The sequence below is a fragment of the Vipera ursinii genome, assembly GCF_947247035.1.
Source record: "Vipera ursinii genome assembly, chromosome: 4".
NCBI lineage: Eukaryota > Metazoa > Chordata > Lepidosauria > Squamata > Viperidae > Vipera > Vipera ursinii.
In genome coordinates this window covers 53,327,890-53,346,773 of record NC_139514.1, presented here as the reverse complement: position 1 = coordinate 53,346,773, position 18,884 = coordinate 53,327,890, and the positions used below count along the sequence as shown (strand labels likewise).

Genomic DNA, 18,884 nt, shown 5'->3' with positions numbered 1-18,884 from the left:
TTCCAGAGCTAGAATATTTGAATAGGTATGACTGTGTGAATGCACATGAGGAAAATATTTATGAAGAAAGTGACAATATCCATATGCTGTATATACAGTACTTATGAATAACCAAGACTTTTAGGTGCCAAAATGCACCCCAAAATTTTGTTTGGTTTAGCCAAGAATGGGCTCATCCACCGTATATGGCAGAATCTTTTAAAGCACCTGTACATCCCATATATTTGTGAATAAGCCTATTCATGGATAATCTGACCTGAATTTTTTTATCAAAATAGCAGAAAAGGGGATAATTCATGTTTTATTCACAGATGAGCCAACTGGGAAAACTAAAACATGTGATTTTTTTTTCTAGAATTGGCTTATTCATGGATGGCACATTTTCATAGTATTTTGGTTAAAAATTCAAGGTTTGGCTTATCTCTGATGATACATGTATGTATTTAACCCTTTTTCTTGATCTTTCTGCAAAAAAACCATCCAGGATCAGAAATAAAAGAACAGAGGCATATCAATATTGATTTATAATATGAAATAAAGCATTCACAGAAGGCCTTTTCTAGTTGATGGTCATCTTGATCGAAACTATTGCTTGAATTTCTGCTAGGAGATTCATTCATAGTTTTGTTCTTTGTTTTAGGTTAGTATGGATGATTTTACTGTAAATATTTTACTATTTAATATTGGAATTACAGGTAGTCTTCGACTTCCAGCCATTCGTTTAGTGAACATTCAAAGTTTCAATAGCACTGAAAAAACTGACATATGAATGTTGTTGGTTGGTGTTTGTTTGTTTTTTTGCAATTATGATCATTGCAGCAACCCTGTGGTCACATGACCAAAATTCGGAAGCTTGGCAACTGGTTCATATTTATAACAGTTCCACTGTCCTGATCACCTTTTATATCCTCTGACAAGCAAAGTCAATGGGGAGATTCACTTAACAACCCTATTACTAACTTATCAACTGCAGTGATTCACTTAACAACTGTGGCCAAAAACCTCATAAAATGGGGCAAAACTCACTTAACAAATGTCTTGCTTAGCAATAGAAAGTTTGGGTTCCATTGTGGTTGTAGGTTGAGGACTACCTGTACTAAGGCTATTACTATTTAATATTTACAATGGATTGGTTTGTTTTATATGTGTCACGGCTATTATAAGACTTCATCAAATATGCTAGCATATAAATACAATAAATATTTGTTTAAATCATCAACTTACATTTTGCTTCTAAACATTCTAGTAGCAGGGGGTTGGAATAGATGACCCCCAAGGTCCCTTCCAACTTTATTATCATTATTATAAAATGCTTCCAATCTTTGCTTCTGTTCTTCTGAAACCTTTAGGTCCATAAAATAACTTGTTACAATCATTTACACAGTTGCTATTCCAAAATGATCAGAGTGGTGTGGTGCTTAGAAATCATCTTGATAGCATTTGATTAATTACCATTTATAGAGCTAATCCATTTCAAAATTCCTTAGAGATTTGGGGAGGACAGTTCTATATGTCACCCAGACTAAGACTCCCACTTAAGAAAATTTGCATATAACTGCAACAGTTTTTATGAATATTAAATTAACTTATACAAAGTAAAAGTAAGAGATTATTTCAAATAATACAGATTAACATCTGTTCCTTGGTAACAAATTGTAAGTTTCAGTAATTTTCTAGTGGTGTTCAAAAATATTTCAGATGCTTCATGTAACTGATCTTGCAAATTTTATTTGCATTGTCACCATCCCTATTTATTTTCTCTCTCTTTTTTTTAAATAATAGCTAATGTGCTGGAAGGAGACTCAATGGAGCAGGACGTGGAAAGCCCTGTTACAATTCATCCACCCAAGTTGCCCAAACAGGCCAGAGAAGATCTGCCAAAGCATTTAAGCAAAGAGGATGCCAAAAGAAAAATCCAGAGGTATGTTAGGAAAGATGGAAAATGCAACGTCCACCATGGAAACGTGAGAGAGACTTATCGCTATCTGACCGATATCTTCACTACTTTGGTCGACCTCAAGTGGAGATTCAACCTTTTCATATTTGTCTTGGTTTATACTGTGACTTGGTTATTCTTTGGATTCATCTGGTGGCTAATTGCTTACATCCGAGGAGATATGGAGCACATAGGAGATAAGAAATGGACACCGTGTGTTAGTAACCTCAATGGATTTGTCTCAGCCTTTTTATTCTCCATAGAGACAGAAACTACAATTGGGTATGGTTATCGGGTTATCACAGACAAATGTCCTGAAGGAATTATCCTGCTTTTAGTTCAGTCTGTTTTAGGGTCTATTGTGAATGCTTTCATGGTTGGCTGCATGTTTGTAAAAATATCACAGCCCAAGAAGAGAGCAGAAACTCTGGTGTTTTCTACCAATGCTGTAATTTCTATGCGGGATGGAAAGCTGTGTTTGATGTTTCGAGTTGGGGATCTTAGAAATTCACACATTGTGGAAGCATCAATACGAGCCAAGCTGATCAAATCGAAACAGACAAAGGAGGGGGAATTTATACCTCTCAATCAAACAGATATCAATGTAGGTTATTACACTGGGGATGATCGACTGTTTTTGGTTTCACCACTGATCATCAGCCATGAAATAAACCAACAGAGTCCTTTCTGGGAGATTTCCAAAGCCCAGTTGCCCAAAGAGGAATTAGAAATAGTTGTGATCCTAGAAGGAATGGTGGAAGCGACAGGTAACAATTTTTATTCTCATATTCTACATAAATTAACTTTTTAAAAGAAATATTGTATTGTAAAAAAGTTAAAATGTAAAACACTTGAAATTTATTTACAAGCACACACCCGAAGTCTAAGTATCCAAAATTGTCTAACATTTATCAGTCTGATGGTGCAAATGATGAATGGAATAAAATGGAACAGAACAGAGATGGTGCTGTGACATTCTCAAATGGGGTAATGAGGCAGATATTCTTTATGGTAATAGTTTTCCTATTATTGTTGAATGTAATTCTCCTATCACTGTTACATGAGAATCCTTTACAGAACAAAGTTGGGACATAAAAAATGGGCTTCCCCAGTGTCAGCACATTTTAGAAACCTTGTGTTATTATGTTTACTGATCTTATTCCTACCATGAAAAAGAGATCAGATATATTTACGAGTAGCAGTAAATGGCCCAAAAAAGATTTAATTGCCAACTCAAGACTGGACTTAATTGCCTGGAGACTAAAACATACGAAGAACGGCTACAGGACTTGGGTTTGGCTAGTCTAAAGAAAAGAAGAAATAGGAGAGACATGATAGCAGTGTTCCAATATCTGAGGGGCTGCCACAAGGCAGAGGGAGCCAGATTGTTCACCAAAGCACCAGAGGGAAGGATGAGAAACAATGGTTGGAAACTGGTCAAAGAGAGAAGCAACCTGGAATTAAGGAGAAACTTCCTGACAGTGAGGACAATCAACCAGTGGAACAGCTTACCCCCAGAAATTGTGGGCACTCCATCACTGGAGATTTTTAAGAAGAAACTAAACGTTCACCTGTCTGAGAAGGTATAGGTTCTCCTGCTTGAGCAGGGGGCTGGACTAGAAGACCTCCAAGGTCCCTTCCAGCTCTATTCTATTCTATTTGACAGAAATTACATTGTTGTTTTTAGTTTAAAGTCTTCTCAGAATAGTTTCACATTTTCAGAAATTTTCCAGACTTAATCAGCTGCTAATTTTTCTCTACCATAATAAGCCCATGTAATCTTGAACTCAAGCTCCCAGATCCAGTCCCTGCTATGTGAAATGTTTTACATTGATTCCTTCATGAACTGTTTGAAAACTATTGCCAATTGGATTATACCAATTGATAGCAGCTGCTAATTAGTACATAAGGCTACATAGACCAATGGTCTGATTTAATAGAAGACAAATTTTATATACATATTGCTGCGTAAGTCATTCTTGCACAGATATGATCTATATTTGTGTCATACCATTATCTCATCTGTATGGGTTGATGTTTGGAGGTAGAGCGAGTAAACAGATTGTACTATTCTATCTGCTGGTCTCAACTTAAGGAAATCATCAAAAAGATGGTCCTGATGGTCTCTTCTCCTCCTCTGATGCAATAATCACACAAATCATTGGAACAAAAGGCTAGTGAGATAACAATATTTTTAAACTACAAAATATGTCGTAACCATAAGCTCATATTACTACTGCCAGAACATGCCATGCTTCAAAGCAAAGTAATGAGATAATATTTTTTTGAGATTCACATCTGTTATGCTTAGGAAGAAGTGAATTGACTTCAGCCTCGAAGAAATTCAGCTGAGCTGGTAATGGAATCTATGGATTGTGTCAGAGAAATGCCTATATCAGTAAACCAGAAATGAATAAAGTGAGAGCCACATGATTGAGAGCTGTCAGTCTAGATATGCATCTAAAAGACATTGCAAAGCTGAAGGCATGTGTGGAATTACTACAAACTGTCCTTTCCAATAAAAAAAATCAATAGGTTTTGGGGATACAGAAGTGCATTTCATCAAAAATTCATAAAAAGAGATCATAGGAAAACAATGGGAGTAATCTGGTGTGTTTACAGTAAAAAGAAAGGCAGCCACAAGCACCATGAATTAAGATATCAAGAGAAGGCATATAACCAGAAAAGCTGCTTTGTTGAAAAGACGTGTTGCTTTAAAATTGCTGGCAGGAAATAAAAACTCTGAAATAGAATAATGTCTGCAATAGAGAAATAGTGATGATTATGGTAAATGTGGTTTGGAAAGATTTATTTGTTCCATTATATCTTACAATAGGAATTCCACAACACTGGTCCACACTGATAGGCAAAAGTACTGCAATAAATTACAAAATGATACTCTATATGCCCAATCATAATTGTGATATTTATATTTAATGTTATTGCTCTCTAGACAAGTACTAGTTCCTGAATAAGTACAATTCCAAATAGGTTTCTGGCATGATGCATCTAGCTGCAAATAAGACATCTCAAAAATAGGATAGGAGAGTATAATCCAAATGTTTGCTTTTCAGTAGATTTCTTTACATGATTGGCATAATTGGCATAACTGTATTCTTAAGCAGCTCAGGCCTAGCAACAACCCCTGAAGACTCTGAATTCTTTCTCAGCATCAAATCTAGGAATCTGGAAATGGAGAATTTTAAATATCAGCCCTGGAATTTGGAACTAACCTCTATAATTTCCATCCACCAGCTACGGTAATTTCCCAAGCAATAAAGTATGTTGTCATTCTATGAATGACAGTTTCAACCATCTGAAATTGCAGGAGGTCATGGATTTAGTTCAGAGAATGTCATTACATTTTAGTCACTAGCAGAGAATGAGTTTAGTTCCGTTTAAATGGAGCCAGTAGTCTGATGTCGCTCTCGCTGGAGAAAAACATATTCTTGTCAGGCTTCCTGATTATTACATTATGTAAGCCTTCCACAGTACTGATTCTTCCCCAAGAGCAAAATAGAAGTAGTATTCTAAACAACCCTTTCTTCCCCACATAAGAAAGATGCTTACACATTGTAAAGGAACAAAATATAACATAAAATCCTTACAAGATAAATTACTCCTTTATAGCTAATTCATACAAATATGTTTGTGATCTCATTTATGCTGCCAACAGATGAACAGTTCAAGTCCAATGTTTGCAGAACCATTTCTGCTTACATTTTTAAAAAGAAAAGCATGCTTAAGCAGCTGCAGAAAATGTTCTAAGAAGCAGTAAACTGCATAGAGAATGTTATTTAGATATTTAATGAAGCTATCAAACAGATTACTATTTACAAAGCTTTTTTTGACTTCTAGTCTTGTGAACTTATGGATTGTTTAGTCCTATACTGGCTACATTGAATTTACAGACTTGATTCTATGCTTTAAAAATTCACATCTACATTTAAATTCCACCAATTGCACTTAAGGCTCAGTTTAAGTTCTGATTCATTTTGCTTTAGCCATATGAAGGAACCTGAGTTTATATATAACTGAATATTCCATTATCTAGGGCAGGGGTGTCAAACTGCCAGTTCGTGGGCCAGATGCGTCATGAAGAAACCGCACCCACCCTATTGCTGGCAATGGCAAAAAAGCTCCAATACGTTGCATGACGTCATGTGACATGACAAGTTTGACATGTCTGATCTATGGGTATTTAGCTCTTACTTCATATAATTTATCTTTCTAATACTAAGAGCTATAAAGGTGAGTCTATTTCACATATAAATTGTTCCCAAAATGCCAAACCTGTGCTATTAGAACATCACATGATTTATTTTCTTTATAGGTGTTATCTATGTCCAGTCCCAACTAATTTTGAGCATTCAATTTCTTCATTCTTCACAATTACTGCAAATTTTAGCAGTAGAAAGTAGTTGCTACTTTTAATCTCACCACGTAAATAAGGATAAAGCTGTAGTGAGATACATTATTTTAAAAAAAGGCAGTTTAATCTGCTTCCAGAAACAATTGTCATAAATGTAGTCATTGTAGTGAAAATATTTGACAACTTATCAGTGGGGAAAGTGTTATGTCATATATCCACAGCAGTAGAATTTCTCATTGACATCACATATCTGAAGCACACTGTCTATTTGAAACTCAGAAAAACCACAGGAGGTGAATTAATGTTAAAAGTTTCAGAGAAAAAATAATTACTATAAAAGCAGCTGACATGACTGTTCTGCATGTTAAAGATTATTGCTAAGCATAACAGAGTTCCTCAATAGGAAATGTGCCTAGACTTGCCAGTCCAACATTGCCACCTATCTGTTTCAGAACCTAATGTTTGGTTTGGATCCTCAGTTCTTCAAAATTACCAGAACCTAGTGCAGCAAGTAATCAAAGTCTTCAAAATAAGAATGATGTGGAAGCTGGAACAGGATAGTTACAGAGCAGTGGAAGGCAAAATCTGGAATGGGGGGTGGGGAAAATCTGAGTTCTCCCAGTTTAAGGCTGAGAGAGTTTTGTCTGGTTCTCATATATATCCAAAGTATTTGAGGTGTTCTGCTGTTACATCCAGCGAGGCAACAACACTGGTTTCTTCTGCATACTATATTGTTCCTTTGCATCTTACAATATTTTATATTTAATTCTTCATTTTTTTCACTTCCCATGCAAATCTAGATGTATATTTCTGCCATTGTTTAAATGGTACATTGATTTTCATAATGGTATTGTTTGAAATAAAAACATCACTCTTGGCAAAACATTTATCTTCATCACAGAAATTCTACCCAACCATGACAATGGTAATATCTCTCATTTTAACCTGTTCTTAATTTCATTCCACATCATAACATAATAATCTGGTCTAACATGCAATTCATGTTAGATATAATGATACCCAAGTATTTCACAGAATTTTCAGTATAACAGAGTTGGAAATGACCTTGGAGGACTTCAACCTCAAGTAGGAGACCCTATACTCTTTCAGAAAAATGGATGTCCAATCTTGTCTTAAATATCTCCAGTGTTGGAGCATTTACAACTTCTGGAGACAGGTCGTTCCACTGATTAACTGTTCTGCCAGGAAATTTCTCCTCAGTTTTAGGTTGGTTCTCTCCTTGATTAGTTTCCATGCATTGCTTCTTGTCCTGCCTTCGGGTGCTTTGGAAAATAGGCTGATACCTTCTTTTTTGTGGCAACCCCTTAGACATTGGAATACTACTATCATATCACCCCTAGACATACCCAATTCCTGCACCTTTTCTTCTTAGGTTTTACCCTCCGGTCCCCTAATCATCTTTGTTGCTCTTCTCTTTACTCTTTCTAGAGTCTTAACATCTTTTTTATACTGTGGTGACAAAAACTGAATGCAATATTCCAGCTGTGGTCTTACTAAGGCATTATAAAGCGGTACTAACATTTCATAGGATCTTAATTCTGTCCTTCTGTTAATGCAGCCTAGGACTGCAGTGGGGTTTTTTTGATAGCTGCAGCACACTGTTGGCTCATATTTAACTCATTGACCACTAGGACTCTTAGATCCCTCCCACAGGTTTACTGCTACTGAGCCAGGTGCCACCTATTTTATACCTGTGCATTTGGTTTTTCTTGCCAAAGTGTAAAACCTTACTTTTCTCTCCACTGAATTTCATTTTATTGGAGAGAGTATAGTGTTCAAATCTGTCAAGATCCTTCTATATCGTAAGCCTATCTTCTGGATTGTTGCTATTCCTACCAGCTTGGTGTCATCTGCAAATTTGATGAGTTTCCCTTCTATCCCTTCATCTATATCATTTGTGAAGATGTTGCAGCATGTTGAGCCTAAGAGAGAACTCTGGGCTACCCCTCTGCATACTTCCCTCCAAGTAGATGTAGTTGCATTAAGGACTACACGTTGACTGACGTGCAGTTGGTCAGTCAGTTAGAAATCCATCTGGTGGTAATGCTTCTAACCCACAATTTTCTATCTTATTAAGTAGTAAGTTGTGGTCTACTTTAGCAAATTCATTATGTCCATAGCATGCCCACTAATTTAGTCCTTTTGTCAAAAAATGCAATAAGATTTGTTTACCATGATCTGTTTTGGACAAACTCATGTTTTTTCTCAATCTTAAAATCATTTTTCCATCAATTCCATTGGCTTTTCCATTTTCAAATTCTTTGTTAATATCGTGTTTCCTTGGAAATAAGATCTACCCCAAAATAAGCCCTAGCTTGATTTTTGGGGGTGGGCCTAATATAAGCCCTACCCCAAAAGTAAGCCCTAGCATTGTGGTTGCCCAGGGGGTGGGGGTGGGCATGGCCAGTTTGATGTCTGTCGTGTGGGACGTGAGGGAAGCAGGGTGGTGCTGTGGGGTGGAAGGACAGGAACTACAGAGTTCTGCATGGTGCAAATGAGGTAGAAGACACTGTTACTACATTTAGTCCAAGTGAGCAGTGACTGTGGTTTCAGCTTTTACGCTGTCCCTTGACTAGAAAGGGTAATACAGGAATCGCTCCCTTCTTCCTTCAGCACAGTCCAAGCTCCCCGCGCTTCTTTCCAGTTCTGCCTCAAAGACTCAGCGAGTCAGTTCTCTCCTGGCCTTCCTAGCATGCAAGCCTATCCCCACCCCCTTACCTTGACTCCTTATTTACCTATTTCCACCCATGAGAGGCAGGTTTCTTGCTTGTCATTTGTTCTCCTCCGGGACAGTTTTCTTGTGTGGCTTTGAGGCAGCAGTGGGTGAGTTTCAATTGCCAGGCACTTGTAAAAGTTTGACTCATTTATTTTCTCAGCAGCAGAACATGCCCCACTTTGAAAGGAGAGGGGAACGCCGCCCATTGATTTTGGTTTATTGGAGGGCTCCGCCAGTTTGGTTACTGGCTTACGAGAGGGCTTCTCTTCAGCTTGGAGTGTGCTGGGTGCTGAAGTTCTGTCGTGTGTGTGTGTGTGTGTGTGTGTGTGTGTGTGTGTGTGATAGAGAGAGAGAGAGAGAGTGCCGATCCAACCTCTGGGTGTGCCTGTGTATGAGAGAGATCCAGTCCAAACTTCTGCAGCACAGTGAATCCACAGCATTGAGATGCCATGCCTGGCAATTGAAGCTCACCCAGTGACTGCCTCAAAGCCACGCAAGAAAAAAGTCCTGGAGAAGAACAAGCGACGAGAAAGAAAGTCTGCCTCTTGTGGGTGGAAATAGATAAATGAGGAGGTGATAGTAAAGGAAGGGGGTGGGGTTAGGCTTGCATGCTGGGAGAGAACCGAATCACTGAGGCTTTGAGGCAGAATTGGAAAGAAGCGTGGTGAGCTTGGGCTGTGCTGAAGGAAAAGGGGAGCAATCCCTGAATTACCCTATCTAGGCAAGGGGAGTGATCCCTAAATTAGACCCTTTCTAGTGAAGAGACAGTGTAAAAGCTGAAACCACATTCACTGCTCACCTCGGACTAAATGGGTTTGGTGCGGTAACAGTATCTTCTACTTCAGGGGTATCAAACTGCCGGCCCACGGGCCAGCTGCATCATATGGAGGCCGCACCCACCCCAGCTCTGGCAATGTGAAAAAAGTCACGATACATCACGACATGTCATGTGACACCCATGTTCCACCTCATTTGTACCATGCAAAACTCCGTAGTTCCTGTGCTCAGCCCCGCCTTCCAATCTGGTTTTCCAGTGGGCCTGCCGCCTCCCCACGATGGCCCTGCATCCTCCCTCCACGCCTCTGCCTCTGCCTACAAAATAAGACACCCCCGAAAATACACCTTAATGGGACTTTTGGACCAAAAATAAATATAAGACCTGGGGTTATTTTCAGGGAAACATGGTATCTTTGTATTTTGTTTATTAATTTTAAAAACAGCTAACATCCCAAATGCTGTTTTCCACTAATATTTCTGTTTTTTCCCCCAGGGAATCTTCCAAAATTATTACTGGATATGTATGAGAAAGTATAGAAAGAGTTAGTATTAAATATCAATACAATATTTTATAATTGAAGTACACTATGTATATTTTTCTCTGTTAACCAAAACATTGGGATGGAGGATTTTTGTCAGTCTAAGGAATAAGGCTGTGACTTGGTTTGAAGCCATTTAAATGTTTTATGTAATCTCAGTGCACCCTTGTACACCAGCTCACAGTAATTTGCTATTCACTTCCACCGTGTACTTATTATTATACACTTTAGCCTTCATTCCCCATTTACTCTCTTGCAGCAAGGCCTTAATACTTCTACCGCCTCTCTCATTTTGCCAGTTAGTTCCCCATTGCTGAGACTTTCCTCCTTCTCCCTGCAATGCCAAAATCAGTTTCCACATTATGGTAATGCAGTTCATTTCATTCAGTATTGTAAGAGGCCCCATCATCTTGATTGTAAAGCCAAAGGTCAGGCTGTCAGAGAATTCTGAGAACTGTAATCTCAACATGTCTGGAAGGAAGTTAGAGTAGGGATAGTTGGATAGACTAGAGCAGGGGTCTTCAAACCTGGCCCTTTTATGACTTGTGGACTTCAACTCCCAGAATTCCTCAGTAACAATATACTCTAGGGACGCGGTGGCTCAGTGGGTTAGGACGCTGAGCTTGTCTATCAGAAGGTCAGCAGTTTGGCGGGTCGAATCCTGTGTGCCGCGTAACAGAGTGAGCTCCTGTTACTCATCCCAGCTTCTGCCAACCTAGCAGTTTGAAAGCACATAAAAATGCAAGTAGAAAAATAGGGACCACTCCGGTGGAAAGGTAACAGCGTTCCGTGTGCCTTTGGCGTCTAGTCATGCAGACCACATGACCATGGAGACGTCCTTGGACAAGCGCTGGCTCTTTGGCTTTGAAACGGAGATGAGCACCAGCCCCTAGAGTTGGAAACGACTAGCACGCATGTGCGGGGGAGCCTTTACCTTTACCTTAGTTAGAAGTAACATAGTGGGGTCATTTCAACAAACACCTGAACTTCTAAGACTATATTGTTTGTTCCAGAAGTACCAAATCACTTAGTGCACAATTATTTTGTGAAACTAATTTCAATCTATCATTAGCAGAATGATAGCATTCATATTACTCCTTCCATGATTTGAAATTGCTTTGTGAACCCTGTCCTGTGTCTTTTAATTTTTCCCAGAATTGTCTTGCCTCAAATGATATATTTTTTTAAACTGTTGTACTGAAACCACAGTGGAGGCAACTGGAAAGCTGAGCCAGGAGAAAATCAGCTGTTATTATTACTATGAGAATCCTATGGCAGCTGAATATTGCCTGGAGAGATATGGAGGAGATGTCCACAAAGGGAATGATACTCAAGAGATTTGCCAGGCTGAAAAATTAGAAAATGAAATGCAGAAATAGCAAATCCAATTAAAGTTTCATGGGACCAGAAGTAATTTAAACCAGTGTTTATCAACCTTGGCAACTTTAGGATGTCTGGATTTCAACCCCCAAAATTCCCCAGCCATCATACTGCCTAAGGAATATTGGGAGTTGCAGCCCACACATCTTAAGGTTGCTAAGATTGAGAAACACTGATTTATACCACTCATTCTATCTTACAATAACCTGTACACATGCACAAAATCAGGGCCTGAGCTACTACATTATGTCCTTACCAAAAGAAATCACTAGGGGAAAAAATATGGGATGCACAGAAGAAAGCACTACGAAGCGGTATATAAGTCTAAGTGCTATTGCTATTGGGGAGTCAGCCTTGTTCCATAATTTTAGATTTATGAAGTAGAAATAGCCATATTTCACATTAACACCAATGTTTTACATTTTCTGTTCATTTTGATAACGTTATACTTCAAATAAATATGATAAGATTTCAGTATATTGTTAAAAAAGGTAAAGGTAAAGTTTTCCCCATACATGTGTGCTAGTCGTTTCCGACTCTAGGGGCCAGTGCTCATCTCTGTTTCAAAGCCGAAGAGCCAGCGCTTGTCCGAGAATGTCTCCATGGTCATGTGGCCGGCATGACTAGACACCAAAGGCTCACGGAATGCTGTTACCTTCCCACCGTAGTGGTCCCTCTTTTTCTACTTGCATTTTTACGTGCTTTTGAACTGCTAGGTTGGCAGAAGCTGGGACGAGTAACAGGCGCTCACTCTGTTACGCGGCACTCGGGATTTGACCCGCCAAACTGCCGACCTTCTGATCGACAAGCTCAGCATCCTAACGCACTGAGCCACCGCGTCCGTACAGTATATTGTTACTTCACAGCTTATTTTTTGTACATAAGATACCTGCATTTTCTGTTCATTTGCTGTTTATCCCACCTTTATTATTCTTATAACTAACTGAAGGCAGTGAACAAACCTAATACTCCTTCCTCCTCTCATTTTCCCCACAATTACAACCCTGTCAGTTGGATTAGGCTGAAAGAGAGTGGAGTGGCCTAAAGTCACCCAGCCAGCTTTCGTGCCTAAGACAATACTAGAATTCAGTCTCCCAGTTTCTATCCTGCTGCCTTAATTACTAGACCAAACTGACTCCCCAGTTTATTACAGGTATTCTACACTTAGTGGAAAATAATTATAATATTGTGCATTCTGATTTCCTCTTCTTTTCAGCTTGATGTTTGAAGCCACCTATTAAATCACATATAAGGGACGCGGTGGCTCAGTGGGTTAGGACGCTGAGCTTGTCGATCAGAAGGTCGGCAGTTTGGCGGGTCGAGTCCCTTCCATTCGGCAATGGTGGTTTGCTTAAATAAGGCTTGGAATGGAACAATGGTGGCAGGGGTCTCCTGAGACCACTGACCATAGCTTGTTTCTGCCTGCTGTCCTGCTAAGGACTCTCCACTTTTCTGATGCCCAATACAGCTGCATACACCAATATCCAATATCCTCTTCAACCAGAGTCTGGACCCGTGCAGACTCTAAGCTCCCACTGTTGCATGCTATTTTTATCTTTACTGAAAACAAGGTGAGATAGATTGTATCTACAGCATTCCCAAAATCTATTAAGATAATCATCCAATTCATATATGAGAGAAGATTCATTTTGAGAAATTCACCTTTATGTTATTTTCAAAGTTCTTTCAGGTGGGTTTCTTTATGACTTGTTACAGAATTGTCTTAGATCCAGTTTCAGATTTATTGACAATCAAAAGACAGGGAAATTTGTTCTCCAAGAGTCACCTGGCACTCCTTGACATTTTTAAGAATAAAGGAAAAAGGGTTGGCCAAACCATCTGCAAAGTATTTCGCTGGACCCTGAAGATTTGTATTTCAGAGAGTACATATGCACGCCCTGAACAGATCGTGGGGTTCGATTTTGTTTTGTCTTTTGTTTTTGGAAGCTAGAGGAGAAAATCTTCTATCTCAGGTTAGAACTTGTATACCACTGGGCTTTTAAAAAACACATTGATCAGGAAAAGGAAGTTCAATGAAATAAAAATCATATAGTACTTTTTTGAAAACACCACAAGATTTCAGACCAGCTACTTCTATGTATAAGTATATAATTATTATAGTACTATATGTACTATTAAGGGATGCGGTGGCTCAGTGGGTTAGGATGCTGAGCTTGTTGATCAGAAGGTTGGCAGTTTGGTGGGTCAAATCCCGAGTCCCGCATAGCAAAGTGAGTGCCTGTTACTCGTCCCAGCTTCTGCCAACCTAGCAGTTCGAAAGCACGTAAAAATGCAAGTAGAAAAATAGGGACCACTACGGTGGGACGGTAACAGCGTTCCGTGCGCCTTTGGCATCTAGTCATGTCGGCCACATGACCACGGAGACGTCCTCGGACAAGCGCTGGTTCTTCGGCTTTGAAACGGAGATGAGCACTGGCCCCTAGAGTTGGAAACGACTAGCATGCATGTGCGGGGGAACCTTTACCTTTACCTTTATATGTACTATTACAGCAGTCAGGGTTAAAGTTAGTTCTAAAAGATACTACAGAATGTAGTCAGTGTTGGCTTATTAAAAAAAAACATTCCTGCTTCTGTGAAACAACCCATGAATTGCTAGCATTCTACAAATACAAGCAATGGACTGAATCCTCAAGGAGAGAATATGGGAAAGTAAAAGTGGCCTGAAGCTGCTTTGGCAATTAGTGGGAGATTGTTAGAGGGTTAGGGTTACATGTTACTGCCCCCAGAAAGGATTATTGGACCATTCAAACAATATGGCAAAAGGACAAAAGTGCAAGCAGCCCTGTCTTATCTATTTGTTAGTATCAACATAGGAATTGAGAGAAGAGAAGAACTCTTGTGCCCAACGCTATATCCTGAAGCTACAGTAAATGGTAGTCAAAATATAACTCAACCGTTCGTTTTTAATTGTTAGAAAAGTAAACTGTTTTCACTTGCTCCTCCATTTATTTTAATCAAGTTTGTTAACTTGCATATAGGTTAATCAACTTGTAGTTGTGGCTACTTTTAACATATAGTACATTTCCTCACTTTCTATTGCTTTTGAACAAATTGTATTCTTAATTGCTAATGTCATGGTTCCAATCGATGAGACCAGGAAAAGCAGAACTCCAAGGCAAGAGGTTTCCTTAAAGAACATGTTTATTGGCTACAAAGTATCTGCACGGTCAAAAGTGAAACCAAGTCTGGAGTTCCCTCCCAAGCATTACAATATTACAAAGTTGAACTTCCCACTACAGCACTATGTGATCAACTATGTAATCAACTATAGAAGTTCCCCAATAGACTACTTTGGCAGGCTTTCTAACACCACAGGTCAGGCAGCGATGATCTTGATTCCCACGGGACAAAACATTGTTTAGTCTAACATTAAAACCACCCATTCCCCCTCGAAAATGAAACAAAAATGGCTTCAGCCAAGATCGTTGCAGTGTTGACAGCTATATTGTAATCACTGCTATTACTCTCTTAGTTATGCCAATTAAACCTGTATTAAAATTTCAAATTCATCTTATTTCCCACACTACCAATATTAGGGTCTGGTCGGTGAAGTCTATGAATTTTATGTTCTTTCACATCTTTTACTGAATAGTTTAATAGCCATCATTAAACTAACCTTCCTCAGTAGAGAAATCTTAATCTGAGGTCCTTTGTGTAGGTTTTTTTTTGTCATCAACCCTTATTTAAATAAATGGATTCTAAAGACCAACATATCAAACTCATCAGCAATTTTGGAAGCAATAAAGTAATTAAAATTAAGAGATGTTGTGAGCCAAATATAGAATTCTTGCACTCCAAATGAGAGGACACAAACATAGGTCAGGAAAAGTTAAGCTTCTCTAGCTTATTATTGTTTCTAGCTGTTCTCAGATTGGTCAGCTGCATTTCAGCAGTAGACTCACGTACAGAAACAGAAGGCTTGGTTAGGAAAAAAATAACTCTGCATTAACTGTTTGCTATTGGTGTCTAGGTTACTAGAACGAGATGTCAGAGTCCCATCTGCCAAATAGATAATGATGTAATTTGTGCATCAAAATGAATGGGTTCTCAAAAAGACCAGGTGTTGATTCACCTGATCTTTAGACCTTATAGAGTTAAGTCTCTGGGCATAATAACAGAGGGCAGAAATACTGGAAACAGGGGTTATTGCCATATCTACAGCAATCTCCAATTATATCTTTCCAATAGAAGAGAATATATGTAACTCAGGGTTGAGTGCTTGGTGCTCAGAGCCTGCTTGTTTACTTGCAGATGTTTCATTCCAGACTAAGTATCATTATTAGTGCAAGTGAGTATGGGGTTTGCTGCTTGTTTATATACAGTAGCTTGCCAGGTTGGTTGAATTTTTATCCTTGGTAATTTCTTGATTAGGGTATTGTTTTCAGCTTGAATGTTTGCCAACCGTTAATCCCTATCTGGGTATAAACTGCTGGAGAGGATTTATTCTGATATTTTTGTTTCCTTCTTAACTTTTTTATTGTCTCTTTTGAATGGTATGTGTAGTGTATGGTATAGGTGTGTGCAGGTGTTTTGTGCTATTGGTGGCCACAGAAGAGGAAGAGGTAGATCAAATACCTCATTTCAATGCAAGGGCCTGCTGGGAAGAGAGAAGCACTGAACAAAGTTGCTCTACAAGATTATTGGCCAGAAGGAACAAGTCCAAATGCCACCCTGGCATTTTCAAATACAGGATAATTTTCTTGTAGTGGATTCACAAAAAAGGCTTGTTTTGAAGAATTTTGTGAGAAGTGACAAAAACAATGAAATTTCTATGACACAATTTGAATGGGCTAAAGATTCTTTGTTAGAAGTGAAACAATATATAGTTGGCTTATTTGATCAAGATTAAAATAAATATGTTATCTTTGGTAAACATTTATGAATTTTTGCTGGCCTAAGGACAGAAATGACTGTGCTTTATGGAATATGGGATGAAGAAGAAATCATTTGTTGTATTTTAAGAGAAGATGTTACTAAAATTGTTTATATTTGGGGTGAAGGTGCAAAGTCACTTCATATATTTTTTTATTTTCTTTACTATATTTTTTACTTTTCTTTCTTTTCTATTCCTTTTTCTATTTCTCCATTTTTTTCTTTCTTTTCTGCACTTTCTATTCTTTCTATTCTTGCATGTTAAGTTTGAATTAGTTTTTTCTGTTATAATTATAGTGTTTAATAAAATTGGCACTTGCTAAACAAGGACTATTTGTAAAGTTGTTTTTCTACACTGAATATAAGATCATCATTTTTGCATGCTATTAAATCTTACATTTTTAAAATCTGTCATGCTTTTCATTGGACCTTAGCAAAATATAAATCATAGTAAATATACTTATTTAAAAATGTATTTATCCCACTCTTCCATGAAAATGCATTCTGAGTAGCTAACAAAAGCAGCTGAAACCAATGATAAAAGATTTACTTGTACACTGCCCAGAATCATGTCATATGAGATGGCCAGCTAAATAAAAGTGATAAATAAATAAATTTAGGACTATTGAGTCTGGCTAATCCTTCTAATTTCTCTCTTCTTTCTTTGCAGGAATGACATGCCAAGCCCGAAGTTCTTACATTACCAGTGAAATTCTCTGGGGTTATCGTTTCACACCTGTTCTCACCCTAGAGGATGGATTCTATGAAGTTGATTATAATAATTTCCATGATACATATGAAACCAACACCCCATCTTATAGTGCCAAAGAATTGGCTGAGATGGCCAGTCGAGCAGAATTACCCCTTACTTGGTCTGTCTCAAGCCAGTTGGATCAGCATGCTGAATTGGAGACAGGAGAGGAAGCTAAGAGCCATGAAGAACAAACAGAAAGGAATGGCGATGTGGGCAACTTAGAGAATGAATCCAAAGTTTAGAACTGAACGATGGGAGAGAAGACATTAACACTTTCAAAAGAAGGGGGGGGAAAACAGCCGTCTAAAATGTTTACTGTCTGTCCATTGCATCAATAAGTTCAGTGAAGATTTGGGTTGAAGCTGCAATATTGTATATTTTCCTATTTCATTTTACCTTTTGTTGTTCCACTTTTTAGGTGATGAATTCAATACTCTCATACATAAGCAAGTGGCTTTTGTTTTTTGTTTTGTTTTGATAACCAAAAGCAAACATCACATAGATCTGGGCAAAAACAAATGGAGAATCTGTAGGTAATAATTATTACTGACCTGAGCTTTAATTCCAGATTTTATATATATATATATATATATATATTTCTCCAAAATAGATTTAAATGATACTGTATGCCTTTATTGCAGCTTTAAGACCCAAGATGTGCAGAAAGATCTGCAGATCAATACGATACTGTACATATGCCTTCTGTAATTTCTTTCTCTTTCAGTTTAATAATAAATCCAGCATGTACAAAAGTTGTAGTAAAGAATCTTTAAATAATGTATATTTGTGTGTAATTAATTTTAGGCTTAGATTTAGAATTTAGAAAATAATAAGATGCAAAAAAAACCCTTTAAAAACTCACTACTAAGAAGGCATTTCTGTTTTAAACCAGTTCATTATTAGAATTTGATTGGCACCTTTTAAACTGGCAGCTATTTAGAGTACCTCACTGTTTTTTTAAGCGATGATTTAGCTAACTCTAAAAAGCCATAAGTCTAAATTGGGGGGGTGGGGGGCTGGGCTAGGGAGAGGGCAGAGATGTTGTAACATGATTCTTGATATACTGTGAAACTGTTTACAAAATTATCTTGTTCTTTTTCCGTGTTAAAACAGCGAAACCCTTTCACGGTTAGTTGGGTTGTGCAGTCAGACTTTAACTGGGTCTGATTCTTATCAAAAGCAAGAATTCTTGTATGACATTTGTCATTCACAGGAGTTTGTCTGCACACCTTTGTGTGTGTGTGTGTGTTGATTCCTGCTAAGTGCAATACTTTTAGGAAGCACGGACTTTAAAACAAACCAACACCAGTGTCATTTGAAATATGATGGGGACATGGAGCAGTTGTGTGAGCACTGGAGATTTTTGAATGGTATTTATAAATCATTGGAAACCTCTTCAGCTGAGGTTCTGTCTACTGAATGAGTTTCATTATTGTGGTAGAACCCTGTACATCTCAAGTATTCTTCTGAATATTTCCATTCCTAGGCAATCTTTA

At 38.2% G+C, this 18,884-nt stretch overlaps 1 protein-coding gene across 1 annotated transcript in view; it reads left to right on the top strand.

The window, feature by feature from the left end:
* The window catches only part of KCNJ6 (potassium inwardly rectifying channel subfamily J member 6), a gene marked incomplete at its 5' end in the record, with an annotated part of 82,046 nt that extends 64,187 nt beyond the window's left edge, over positions 1-17,859 (top strand). The window contains 2 exons of the mRNA XM_083361450.1: positions 1,783-2,703; positions 17,305-17,859. Of these exons, the coding sequence (XP_083217576.1) occupies positions 1,783-2,703; positions 17,305-17,630 (1,247 nt within the window). The 3' untranslated portion in view covers positions 17,631-17,859. The remainder of the gene's footprint in view (positions 1-1,782; positions 2,704-17,304) is intronic.
* Positions 17,860-18,884: the final 1,025 nt, after the last annotated feature.